Here is a 14,503-nt window from a genome sequence, read left to right as displayed (position 1 = left end):
GTACTAATGGACCATGGACAGTGATGTGTTCCCAAGAACGTCCAGCTATCTGAGGCTCAAATCACACCTGCTTAGAGGATAAAACCTTATACCTGAAAGGGGGTCTTATTTCCGTATTTCCGACTGTTTACATGCACATTTACTAGACTGCTTCATCCAGCTTTGCTAGCTTTCATTCTTACTTAAGTTTAGCTCGTCTCCAGATTTGCAGCTACAGTTAGTCAGTTGCACAACCGTTTGGCCTGTCTTTTTTCTACGTGTGACGTTACACCCATACACACTGCTAAAATAATACCAAGCTGCATTTGAAGTAGAGATAGAGTAAATTCCACTAACAAATCAGCTGCTGCATAGATTTATTGTGAGCGAGAAATTGGATTAACATTTTTGCTTTTCCCTAATTTAAGGAAAGCATTTTAAAATAAATGAAAACTAGTGATATTCCAACCCAAAGCCTCCAGGCATATTTCAGTGGTTGACTGATATTAAGCTTTATTATGACATTAAGATGAGTTAAGTTTCTTGTTCTGTTCAGTTTTTTTTTTCTACACTCTGCCTTGCAGTTTAGAACTGTTTTTAAGTGTTAAATCCTTTCACTTCGTTTGATCTAGCCACTGTTCATCCTAACACAGCATGTATAATGTAAGCATGTGGCTTTAAATCTTTGAGACTACTTCACAAGAGCGGGCATTCTACCAAAACCACGTATAGAGTATGTTTTTCACTAGCAAGGATCGTTTGTGGTTGGAATGAAACTATTGTGGACGTGTTGCTGCCTCCATCGTGGTTTATAACCAGTGATGGTAGAATCAATCTCCCCCAATCAGAGTATTTTATTGCTGAGCATCATCCAGTGCACTTTTTATAATGTGACATTCTGGACTGATTTAGTTTGTTGTCTTTTTTTTTGGTAGATTTAGTTTTTAATGATTGTTTTATAATGTTTATTATTATAATACAGTTACAGTCTGACCTCCCTGATCATTCAGCTTCCAGTTGGTTTAAACACTGCAGTGAAATCCTGTCATGCTTGGTTTATGTATACTGGAATTAACTGTGAACTGTTCACTTTTGTTTATTTTGTGAGCTACTTCTGTGAACACAATTATGATGTGCATTATTTGCATATTTAACTAACACGGGTGCATTAGACAGCTCCTCTCTTGTAGTTTTAAATATGCTGTTTAATGCAGTGTTTCTTTGGTAGGTTCTTATTTTAACCAGCTATAATTCAGAAGTGATGTACCATGAGTCTCTTTCCTGCTTGGTTTTGTCGGCATGACCAGAAAATCTGAAAATAAACTAGTGGTCATGTAAGAGATGCACACTCCTATGTACATTCCTTTTATTTGTTTGAGTTTGGAGGAATGGTGGCTTTCTTGAACGCAGGCAAATCACTAGAATTTCTGATATTACATATTTTTACTTTCCACTGTTGAACCTTGCCGTCTGAGAATGTGCCACATTGCTGCAGGCTGAGAATACTGTCAGTTTGTGGCTCCTTGAGGACGCCTGAGGATGCTGTGCTTGACCACAAAGGATCAGGACTGGATTGGGCTTAAAATAGCAGATATCCCATCTATTAAATACTGGGTCAAATTGGGACATGCCTACAAATGCTATTCACTGGAATATTAACTGGAGTTCACTGGAGAATATTAAAATAACTAATAACAAAATCACCAGGTAGGTTAAGCATATTTGTTTAACATATACTGTGCAAAAATAAGAAACATGTATGGCCAAAATGAATGAACCATATTAAAAAAAAAAAACAAGGTTATACAGTACAGTTGGAGTATCATACTTGACTTTAGCGTATTTGGACTGGAATACATTAATGTTGATGCTTCCGTGGGGAAAATATTGATAGGGGCATCTAAATAGCTAAGATATAGCATTGAAGCAATGATTGATTTGCATTAAGTGGCTCAAAGTATGCCAAGAAAACATTCCCCACACCGTTACACCACCTCGACCGGCCTGGACTGCTGACGCAAGGCAGGTTGAGTTCATGGATTCATGCTGTTGGTGCGGAAATCTGACCCCTACTATCTGAGTTTCTCGGCAGAAATCAAGAGTAATCGGACCAGACTATGTTTTTCAGTCCTCAGCTGTCCGGTTTTATTGAGCCTATGCTCACTGCAGCCTCAGCTTCCTGTTCTTGGCTGACAAGTGAAGCCCATCTGCCTCAAGGCTGGACGTGTTGTGCATTCACCACAATTTTACATAGATGTTGAGTTTTTTTTTTTTTGGGTGGTTGTTGTTTGTTTTTGCCACCGAACACCCTTCGACTGTTGTGCTGACAATCCCAGGAAATCAGCAGTCCAAGTCAGTCCATAATCAACCCAGACCATAAGGGCACCTAAGATCATTACACACCTAAAATCATATTATATATTCCTCAATCTGATAGTTGATGTGATCATTACCTGAAGCTCCTGAACAGTATCTGCATGATTCTATACATTGCACTGCTGGCAGTTGATTGGTTGGTTAGATAATTGCCTGAATCTGTAGGTATACAGGTGTTCTCTGATGGTAATATTAACTAAAGTACTCTGTGGATTTACAGTATATACAAAAGAGGAAAGTAGTAGGTTTTAGTTCAAGGAATGTTCAAGTGTATCTTCTCATATAGGTTGAAAAACACTTTTGAAAACCAGCGTGATGAGCATGTGTTTACCCTGTAAGCTCGATCATATGAGTGAGGGGTGGAGAGAGGACAAGAAATGGCAGAAAGTATCTGGTGGGGAGTCGGAGGGGATCACATGATGACCCGCTCTCGACCCAGCAGAATGCAATTAGAGGCAGCGGCCCAACACAGAGCTCCTTTCCGTCCCATCAGCATTCTTTGCTACTGCAGTGGGTCTTTAATATTGACCTCCAGTCTCTGTCCCATCTTAAAAGTCTGCGATAAGCTACATTTTGCACCTTGGCCTTTGAGGCTACAGAGGGTGCTCTAATTACTTGCACATGGTTGACAGTTTCTCTTTTGTTTTTGCTCACTCGAGTCAGATGGGTTTTGTCAGATGGATGTTGCTAGAGGTGGTATGTGCCAGTCATCTGGGAACAGCTTGAGGACAGCATGTCTTTTTGAGAGGCTGGAGAACATCACTTGGGTCCTCGTGACTCAGGGAACTGTTCTGCTATTGTGGCAACGTTTGGTTGATTGGTCTGTGCTGTCACAGGTTTATGGTCACGTAGTAATTTCGTGGCTTGGGAATGAATTGTTGTCATGGGAACCTCAAGGTGAAAGTCAGCACAGCTCGTCATTGGACTAGAAGGAATGACCCAGCCAGTGACGAAGAGCTAAGAGATCTATCGGTTAGTATAAATCTTCAGGACATTTTCATAACACTTACACCTGCATGGCCACAGGGAACATTGGCATCTATAAATAAATGATGCACTTAATTCATCCTTGTCCTCAAAGGAAAATCTTAATGCCTGCTTGTATTCAGTGGCTGCTCTGAAATCGCACTACTTTTGGTTTTCAACTGAGGATCCATGCTTTTAGCATTACGTGAAGGTCCTTTTCAGTCGCAAATACACAAGCCTTTTGTGTGTTCCACAGTGTGTTCATGAAACGGAATTGAATGAGTTTGATGAAGCAGATTTGTGTCATTTGTTAGGACCCTGTGGAGTAAATATTGTGAATCTTTCAGGGATATTTTTATGTAACGCCATGTGTTTGTCGCTCATCATTTTAGTTAAAACAGCTGTGGTGTCCTTATGTGCATGCAGGCAGAATAACAGATCCAAAAATGAGGATTAACTAGCCTGAGTTAAGGTGAGATGCTAACATGATGAGGTCCTTTCTAATTCTGGTACTGATATTTGTATTAGTTTTATAGTCATATTTGTATTAGGGTTTATTTGTTTATGTATTCAGATATGCAAATTCAGTGCTGTCTATTTAAATTTGCATACATTTACCCTGTACTATAGATGTTCATCTAGAAAATAAACAAATATACAAGAGCTACTGCAAACATGGAGATATCCGAATGGTAAACTCTTCTGACCAGATAGTAAAATGGGCATCATTGCTATGACTGAGGGGATGCTTTATATAGCTACTGGAGTCCTGCTAACCAGCTGTAGTCTTATAGCCAGTGTTTTATCTGTTGCTCAATGAACGCAATGTTTATTTCCATATCGCTGCACCTCAAAGAAAGCACTGAGGCTCCTTTTTCCAAATTTTTACTTTTCCACGATTGTTAGATGCAATTGCTCTTTACATTGTGGCAGTATTTTGGAAAAAGTATATGCTCACAAAACCAAGTGTCACATTTCATTTTAATTAACCTGCATTAAAAAAAACACTTCTACCTTTTAACTGAAAAGTTACTATTTTAACAACAGTATATAATTCTCTTGCATCCTTTGAAGACATTTCCCTTCCTTTAAGTTTTGACTGAGCTCTCAGAATATTCCACTCTTCCACATGATCTATGCAATTACACATTCTCAGCAGAGGGCTCTAAATCCCCAATTTCCCCAAAACTCTCAGACTGTTGCTTTAATCCAGAATAATATGTGTTTTTGCTGATCATTTTCTAATACAATGCTAAGGTGGCATTGTGCAGTATAGATCAAAATAGGGTTCGGAGTGAACATGTCAAATTTAATCAATGCAGATGTTTCAAAATGTAATGTTTGCTCTAAATGTAGAGAAGCTGATTTTGAGATGAGAAATGTATTTCCCATTTTAAGATACCCTTAAAACATGCACAATTTGTGGGAATGCTGGCCACTATTATAAAGCCAATAAACATATTGAGGTATTCTATTTAACTTTTCAGGGATGCAAGACATAGTGGTTGTGCCAATTGTGGATGGAGCAGAGCTATCATTAAAGTTAGTCTCACACCCACACTCATGTTTAGCAGACTAAAGACTGTCCACAAGTGCAAGTTCCTCTTTTAGTAAATACTCAGTAGTGGGGGAGATGACACAATATTACTTTTCCTTTTCCTTTTTTTCTTTTCCAATTTTCCTTTTTTTTCTTTTAAAAACTTTGAGCTGTTTTGTTTGAATCTGTCTAAGATGAGCATCTAGAAGTAGGCTATCCCGCTTAATCCCGCTGAGTTCACCTGTCTATAAACACACAGCTAATAGTTAGGGATGCATAGGATGAGTATTGGCAGATTGTGGCTTAAATAATATCCGCATCAGCTGATATTTCAAGCTGATGATTGATGTATTTCTTAAACTCCAGCAGAGCAGAAGGTTTAGTGAATTAAGCACTTGTATTCGACTGGAATCACCATTAGGTGAGTTCTGTGCCATTGGGCCATTTCCAGATGTGTGATCACAAATTAGATCTTTAATTTGAACCTCATCTGGATCCTCCTAATACAGTAGAAAGACTGTTTCTGTAATGGGTTTGTGAAGGAAAGCAAATGCAGATGTGCATGGAAAGAGCTGTGCTGTGGTAGCAGAGATGAGGGTTGTCCATTAAACTGTCCTGTAGGATAGTGCTCCCAGGAGACCCACTGGAGATGCCGTGCTTCCTCCATCTTTATTACCTCTGTCAGCACCACACTAGCATTGCACTTGTGTGCACGTGTATGTGCATGTGTGCATGCACGCCTATGTTCTCATGTTAAATTGCACTGCCGTGCATGTATAAATACTGTATACCGCTTGTGTGGACTGCTAGCAGTAGTCAGGGGTGCTAGTAGATAACAGGAATGTTGGCCATCACTAAAAAAAAAAACTGGGTGTGGATCTTGTATGGTTTGGATACCGGTTTGGGATGCCTGACCGTGATGAGGATAATGATTCTGTTTGTCATGTGTATTAGAATTGTCTAAAAAGGAGCAATAACTTGAGCTTTAATTACCCATGTGGAGCACTTTAAAGAAGCTTTATGCGAGTTGTGGTGCTTGCTCCTGACCTACCCCTACGGTTGGGCAGATTTGCTTGTACACAAGCTGACATTTAATCAAAAATCTTCTTTGTCATTTGGCAGACGCTCTTATTCAGAGGGGTTTACAATGAAATTATGTTATAGATATCTGTAGATGTAGTGTTTCGAAGTAGTGGGTGGGAATTAAAGATGGCTGAATTGAAGAGAAAAAAGAAAGAAATAAAAATTTTATTAACTATATGCATTCCCAGTCTGATTCAACACATACGCTGAGTTCTTTTAATTCCTGGTATCCTACCTTCACCATAGTCTCACTCCTGTTACTACAAAGGTATATGTGTGCTGTCAGATATCCAAATAATCCATTTAAATAGATCACAAAAATCATTTTCACTGGCTTTATATATTTTATGAAATAGGGATGTCCGGATCCAATCCAGTGGATTGGGATCAGGGCCGATCCAAGCATACATAACAAGATATCTGACACTTTATAACTATTACAGAAACGCTCTGTTTTACTGGTGGGTGTACCACTACACATACACACACAGGAAGTGACTTGACTACAGTGTTTTAAAGGAGCTGGGAGCTGAATGGTCAGGGAGGTGAGTCAGACTGGATTATAGATATTAAACACACTATAAAACAGTTGTTTGTCTTTATTATGTATACACAAACACAAAGATCAGATTGCTATTGGATGACACTCAGCATTAAGAGACTCTAATCGGAACGGGGGGACAAAATATCCTGATTGTCATTGTGATCGTCCTCTTGTAGCTCCTTGTAGCTCATGGCTACTGTGCGATGATAAATGTTGTACTTTAATAATGTTGACTGCTCTAATAAACTAAAAATGTGAATATGAGCATATGTTTGTGGTTACACTTCGCCTCCCTGTGTTCATGAGAGGGGCGGGGTGTGTTATTGTGTTTCTGTGTGTCTGAGTGTGCGAGTGGGGCCCCCTGTATGTTGCTGTGTGTGTGTGTCTGTGTGATGTAGGGAAAGAGAGACATTACAGTTGTGGGACTCTGGAGAGCAGAACTGGAGCCCACTCATAGCAAGCTATTCTTTGTGTTTTATGGTGTGTGTTTTATGATGTCTGGACCCTGCCTCGCTCCTCTGAGCACCTTGAGAAAATATTTCCTATACTGCCCTCACTTGGACAGTGTTGGTCAATTATGAAACACATTCCTGGCAGTATTAGAAAGGGTAATGCATTCATGTATTCACTCTTTCACTGGTCTGACCTTTGTTTAGTAATTAGGCCTAAATCCCACTGGCTTCGTGTTGAAACCAAGCGAAATTAAATTACGCTGATATGAGAGAGGAATTTGATAGTGTAATGTCTGTTGATAATCAGTCATATTATCTGGTTTCCCAGAAGGCTCTTTTGATTTCCCCTCCCCTCTACACATTTGTAATAGTGTGTCCTTTTTTACTGATGACTTTCCACACTTAATCCTTCACAACTGTAATGTTGTGGCCAGTAAAATGAGTCATTCAGTCACTTCTTTGTCTACTCCTTATGATGAGCAGTGTGAGACGAGATGCAGAACACTGGTCTGTACTTAATCATTCAGTTGAGGGTTTTTGTTGTTTTTTGTGATTTTTACTGAGCTTTTGTTTCTGTATTTTGATTTTACATAAGGATTTTTTTGTTTGTTTCAAGTGTTCTCATACAAAGCTCTGTTTACTAATGCAATTTTAGCTGCCTGAGTCGGCTATGGCTGTAGTCCAGTACAATGACTGTTTGAGATTTAGGTTAGAATAACTCCAAAGGGAGGCCAAGACTATGTCCAGACCTGATCCAGATGAGTCATGTTTGAAATCTAGTCCCCAAAAAAGCTAGTCCTTTTAAAGATTAAATCTTAAAGGCAAGGTTTGTCGATGTTTGGTGTCTCCCACTTTTGGTTTTGCACTGTGTGGCAAATTTAAGTAGCAAGAAAGTTTGCCCCATTTTTTTTAAGGTGGTTTTAGCCATGTAGCTCCAGTGCAACAATAAAAGAGCAAATTCTGGATACCAAAAGAACTCCAAACTGGATTTAATCCAACCAATTTACCATTACCAGTGGATGCTCGGCTTGTAGCCTCAGTCTAGGCTTAAGAATTTTGTGACTGCAGTGGCTGAGCCAAGACATTTCTGAGTAAACCTACAAGTCTACAAGTGAGGTCTGCTAGCCGATCTAAGCCTGATGGGACTCTACAAAATGCCTGGTTTTGGGCTAGCTCTTAAACTCTCAAGTATGGGTTTGATTTGGGCTTCAGTTATATGCCTGTACAGACATCCAGTTCCTGGGTCCTGGACAGTTATACAGTGCATGTTCATTTAAACAAACTTAAAAATACAAGATATAAGGATGGCATGTGAGGAAATTATGTTACAGTAGAACATCACAATATTTGGGGTTTAAAATGTTCTCTTAAAATGGCTTCTTCAAAGGTTTATTTTGTGTAGACTAATATCTTATCAAAATTCATTCCTGTCCTTATCTACAAGAAGGCTAGAGAGTGTTTTTGGGCATCCATGTATTTAAATAACCTTAGTTTGTGGTTGGTCAGTCTTGTTTGATGGTAGGAAAATGTGATGTCCAGTACAGCTATCAGAAAAAAAAACATTGCTGTTTCATATTGTGTAACAGCTTATTGTTCTCTGCACAGCTCTCCTCTCCTCTAGTGGAACTGCATATTATACCTTAGCACGGTACCCCAAAGCGTACAGCCCCTGATTGTGAGTAAATAGGCTCATCCTGGATTGCAGCAGAAAGGCAGAGAGAAGGCTGCTGTGTGCAGTCGAGCAGAGGATTTTAAATAGGCATAAACGCTTCAGCGTGGGAGGAAAATGAACTGCTTCTGACTTGCAGTCGACTGGAAGGTCATCAGACTGTCTAGACACACGCATCTCTCTCTCTCTCTCTCTCTCTCTCTCTCTCTCTCTCTCTCTCTCTCTCTCTCTCTCTCTCTTTCTCTTTCTCTTTCTCTTTCTCTCTCTCTCTCTCTCTCTCCCCCCCCTCCTTTCCTCCAATCTGAGGTGACCTCCAGCAAGTGCCTTTGTCGTGAGTCTGTCGCCATGACTACAGCTGGCAAGACTGTCCGGTTTGTGGCTTAGCAAACAACCCCCCCCCCTTTCCCCCAAACCGTACACACCACACAGCTGTCCTCAGCTGAATGTGCTCCTTGCCAGTGGGACTTGTGCTCTTGATTTGCTCTGTTCAGAGCAGACAGATACGGTGTGAGGTCACTGCAGGACAGAGGATTAGAGTCTTCTGCCTGAAATAGGACGCACTGACTGAACTTTCTCTCTGGGAAAAATTTCCAGTTTTTAAGTTCAGCAGCACAGTCCGCTCTTGGGCTGCACAATGTATTGTTGAATTTCTAATACCGATATCATAGTAGACCCCTATATTCATGAGTTCTGTATCAAATCACGGAGATGTTCAGTTGTTTGCGCTGTAAGAAGCCTGGGCTATACACACACTTCAGATGCGTTTCGGGGAATGAGAAGCATTGCAGACCTTAGCATCATTGGATTGATGCATAATGCAGACTTTCTGCATAGCCAGCTAGCAGGGCCATAAATATTCACAATAAAGTGGTTGTGGTTTTCAAAAACTCCTCCCACCTTCAAGTTGCATCATCAGAAGAGGGCTTTTTTCTTAAAGTAGTAGCACTACAAAGCTATTATGGCATCATTGTAGGAACTAATTTTCATGCTTACAACAGATTACAGCAGATGATCAAAATATGGTTTAAGATAAGATAGTCCTTTATTAGTCCCGCAGTGGGGAAATTCCCATTGTAACAGCAGAAAGGGATAGCAAGACACTCAGTTACAAAAATTTGGATAAATAATTTACACTTTATACACAATATAAATAATATATATATTATATATATTGTGTATTAGCCTAGTCTGGATCAGGTACAGTTTTCCTGTTTCCATTGCTTCGTGCTGTAGTGACCTCTCTTGCCTGGACATGGAGAGTTGACTAAATCATTTTGATTTGAGTTATTTTGTTTATTTTGTTGCTTTGAATTTGCACATTATTAAACGTCCTCCGTTTTTCTTATATTTCTGTCCCTGTATTTCCCTGTCTGAGGTCCCCTCTTGTCCTTTGTGCAGGGTAATGTACCAAAAACCTAAATTTTTTACATGACAGTTTTCTAGTTTAGACAGCCTAAACAGACTGTGTGTCTTACGGTGTCTTTAAGGCCAGTATATGCAAATGAGCCCATTAAGCTGCTGTAATCTGTGAGGACAGTAAAAAGCTACGGCCTTTTAGTTTTTTATGTTAAGGATGTTTTACCTTTCTTCTGCCTGACTTACTAGAGTGGCTGTACCACTTTGCTGTGGGTAGGCCTCATAGATGTGGTCAGTTTCTGCTCACAGAACTGCTGGTTGTTGTTTTTTTTGTGAAGGACCAACCCAGAAGTGACACTGACAAGTCCGTCATGTGGTGGCCCCTTTCACATTGACCTTGACCTTGCCATTAATGATCGAGGTAGCTGATAAATTGTTCTGGTAATTGTAAATTGTCAGTAATGCAACTACATGGTAGGTGTTTCTGATGAAATGGCCAGTGTGTGGGCAGGAGTATCCTGATACCGATACACTGCCTTTTTGGACCCTTCTGAATAAGAGAGGGGCTCACCAGCAGTGTGTGTATATGTATGTTAAAGTGTGTGTGTGTAAGAGTGTCTGGAACTCATTGTTGAACTGTACTGTTTCTGTTGGCAGGGATCTGAAAGCTGGAAACATTCTGCTGGGGGAGGACGGCTCTGTTCAGATTGCAGGTATGTCACACACTTTCTCCATTTACAAAAGTTCCTCTCCATTCCATTTCCTGTAATTCAGCGCTCTGGATGAGAAGACGTTTAAATGAAGGAACTGAGCTATAAACGAAACACATTGTTCATTATTTTCCAGTGTAAATAGTGACTGTTCTCCCATGAACTTTGGCAACTTTGAGAAGCAACTGAATTCTGAAAAACATGTATGTAGAGATCAGTGTTATTCCAGGAGCGCTAATGGTCGCTGTGCCGGTGAAAGTGACACATGCTGACCACCCAGCTGCGATTGCTCTGTTCATGTGATTGGTGAGAACACTGCCGTTTGAATCCCAGTGTGCACAAAACCAAGACCCAACCTAAGACCATTCACTCAACATTGTGCTCTCAGATATGAGACTTTATCCTCTAAAGGTGTCATTTTAATGTTGGAGATGCTCGGATTCAGTCCTGGCCAAAACAATTCAACTCTGGTTAAAGTAGCTCAGGTCTACACGCCTGACCATTTCTCCCGCATCCTAGCTACTTCCTACTGTAAAATCACCTCATACTCTTAAGGCAACAGTGGAGATATTGTTTTTTTTTGTGGAAGTATATTGGTTTGTATGTGAGTTACATAAGCTAATTTAACTGTAATGCACTTTAAAATACTTTGTCTCGGTTATTGTTTTTAATCATTTTTCTGGTGGCTATAGCTCTTTACTAAAGCTTTTAAAGCAAATTTTAAAACTAAATAATTCACCCATTACAATACCTGCTGTTTTGTCAGCCGCATACTGATTCGCAATGACTGTGTTTAACCAATCAGTGGTCTTCAGTGTTTCCAGCTCCACCTATATGCTCCAGTCTGTTACACTGTGCATCCAAACACAAGGGGTAACTAAACACAACAAGTGCTTGGGTATGGTAGGCATCGCTTAGCGCTGAAAGAGATGACAAAATGAGGAATGATAGGTTTGCAGATGTGCTGTACTGAACCACACCACCCAGTGGAAAAGTGTCATATAGTAGTAATGAAGGAATTCCTGCAGAATTCCTACAAGCACCTTTTATTAAAATTTGGACAGTTACTGTAGGTAACTGCAGATTATTACAGAGGTTTAATTGATGAGGTGTTTTGTTCTATTAGATAAATGTCATCGCTTTCCAATGAAGAACATGTATCTCCAAAATGGTGATGTTATAGGCACAAATGTCACTAATTTGGAATGAAAGCTAATGTAAAATAAGAGTTTATTCAAAGTAATTTAGTCATTTCTATTGGTCTATTCATCCAGAATTATTTACACAGTGTACAGAGCAGCTACAGGGTGCAAACTACATGGTTTTCATTGGACAGTAATGATATGAAAAGTGTTAAATTGGATATGTCTTAGATGCAGACAAAGTTTCATGACTTTAATTCATTTTTATTTACATTATGTGAAGGTTCTCTAAACTTTCACATCTCAATTACAAAACCAGTTCTTTAAAGAGCTTCATTACAAAAACCAGATGTGATTCACTCCAGGGAATCATTTTTTGGCACCTTTTATTTTTGAGAGTGTAGATTGAGAATGCACAGTGAAGCAGATGTCTCCTCCCAGCTGAACAAGTTGTAAGTTGAGTGCAGTGAGAGGATGAGTAATGGCTAAGTGTTTTACTGTTCATTTAGTTGAAGGGATTTTCCCATCGAACTTGTTTTTACTCATTCTGTCCTGCACTGCCTTTGTCAGGGCCTTGACCTGAGGCAGTGTGTGCACCCTTTGTGCACTGTATCTTGCACCAGTGCACCAAAGTTTGTAGTGGAAGTAAAATGTTTGCATGTCTTCTATAAAGTCAGCTTTGTGTTGTGTCTTCTATAAAAAGGCTCTGTGCACTCAAACACATGAGACCAGGGCAAGACGAAATTTTTACTAGGCAAAGATGAAACCTTTGAAGATCAAAGTCATGGGAAGAAGCAAAGTGTGCTAGGCAGAGGGAGGGGTTGTGGGTGAGTGGGCGAGCGGGGGTGTGTTTGCTTGCGCATGCGCGTGTCTTCTAATGACTCTCCTTCCCATAAACTGTTAAGTATGTCAGTTGTAAGTCCAGTGAGGATTATTCATTCACTCTAAGCTCCACTGAGAAATCTCTGCTTGATTAAAGCTCAGTTAAACAGGCCATTTTTCCATAAGCAAGACAGAAAGCTGCATTAGCCTTTCGGTCACATCAGAGTAGGGCTGTCGCCATTGATCAAGTTAGTAATCAAATAATGTACTAATAGTTTTCACAATTGAGTACTGCGTTTTAATGAGCCCTTAAAAGGAAGTACATTTTTAAGGCAATTAAACATTGCTGAAAAGGGTTACTCTGCTTCTGAGATGGTGATGATAACATTTTTGCAATGGAAGCCAATGTAAAGATTTTCATTATGGTCCATTTACTACAAACTTAAATGTACTTTTTAAATTATGCATAAAAAAAAAAAAAAAAAAAATATATATATATATATATATATATATATATATATATATATATATATATATATATATATATATATATATATATATAATAGTATCAAAAACTAGAGGTTAACAGTGGGATCATAATAATGATAATATATTTTAGTTTCCAAACAGAACTAAATAATGAATAATTAGGTAAATCAATCATTATTGTATTCTTCTAGCTTTTGAAAAATTGTTAAAAAACAAGAAAACAAGACCTGATTTAAAGTTTAGTTTTGACCTCAAAGCCTTTAGTCTAAATATTATTGTAGCATGTTGTTATATGTAGCATTGTAACGTGGGTGTGGGTTTTTGTAAATCCCAAAAGTGTTTCAAAGTGTTTGGCTGTTGTTGTAGCTGCTATAGCTGCTGCCGCTAGCTGGGTTCTGATTGTAGTGTTAAACTATATATGTGTAATATAATGCCTGAGTCAAGCCATTGCATCTGTGTGCAGTTTCTTAACTCTTTCAGTGAGCAAACTGTCTATTCTTTCTCTAGACTTTGGTGTAAGTGCCTTCTTATCCACCGGCGGTGACATCACCAGAAATAAAGTACGCAAGACGTTTGTTGGAACACCGTGCTGGATGGCTCCTGAAGTCATGGAGCAGGTAGACATTGAGTTCCTTCTGTTCATTCACTTACTCACTTTCTGACACACACACGCACACACACGCACACAAATCGACTCACTGACCAGCTGAATCTCGAATCCATTCATCATGAGTTGCAGTGCCGTGCAGACATGATGCAATTTCACTGAAGAATGGAGCTGAGCAGAATTTGGTTCAAGGCACCACAAGGGTGGAAAATCAGAACTGACTAAAAGTGTTGCGTCCAGTGAGACATATTCAGCGTCATTTCTGGGAAGTAGGGTTGTTCATCGAAAAAAGAAGCAGCACCAGTTAGATATAAAGTGACCTCATTCCTGGTGCGTACTTTTTTTTTTTTAATATTTGAAATAGAATCCATGTGTGGACAAAAGTCACAAAAGTCAGTTTTAAACACTGTAGTTTGAATTTCTCACTCTCTGTTAAATGTTAAAATGTTATCAAACCCTCTGCATCCTCCACCTTCCAGATGCTCAGGGTTCTGAGGTTTTTTTTTTCTTCTCCCCTTTTCACTCGTTAGCTGTCTTCTTAGAGTAACTGAGGGCACATATTGATTTGCTATTGTGAAGTTAACCTAAATTTGATGTAGCTTTCTAAGCAGTTGTAGAATTAGGCCCATATTGTCTTGGCAGTAAAAGAACATATCTGCTGATGCCAGTGCTATGTTTACTAGGCTGGACAAACTTTACAAAACATTAGCAGAAATCCTATTCAGCCTAATGAGAATCTTTATTACATAACAGGGCCTGACTGATGTGACA

General features: G+C 39.4%; 1 protein-coding gene across 3 annotated transcripts in view; it reads left to right on the top strand.

The window, feature by feature from the left end:
* Positions 1-14,503, top strand: part of oxsr1b (oxidative stress responsive kinase 1b) — a 69,203-nt gene that overhangs the window by 40,486 nt on the left and 14,214 nt on the right. For all 3 annotated transcript variants that reach the window (XM_072688858.1, XM_072688855.1, XM_072688856.1), the window contains exons 5-6: positions 10,620-10,675; positions 13,633-13,742. In XM_072688858.1, coding sequence (XP_072544959.1) covers positions 10,620-10,675; positions 13,633-13,742 — 166 coding nt within the window. The remainder of the gene's footprint in view (positions 1-10,619; positions 10,676-13,632; positions 13,743-14,503) is intronic.

Source organism: Salminus brasiliensis, chromosome 1, assembly GCF_030463535.1.
Source record: "Salminus brasiliensis chromosome 1, fSalBra1.hap2, whole genome shotgun sequence".
In the NCBI taxonomy this organism is placed as follows: domain Eukaryota; kingdom Metazoa; phylum Chordata; class Actinopteri; order Characiformes; family Bryconidae; genus Salminus; species Salminus brasiliensis.
Note: the sequence above shows the minus strand (reverse complement) of the source record. Positions and strands in the feature narration are given on the sequence as shown.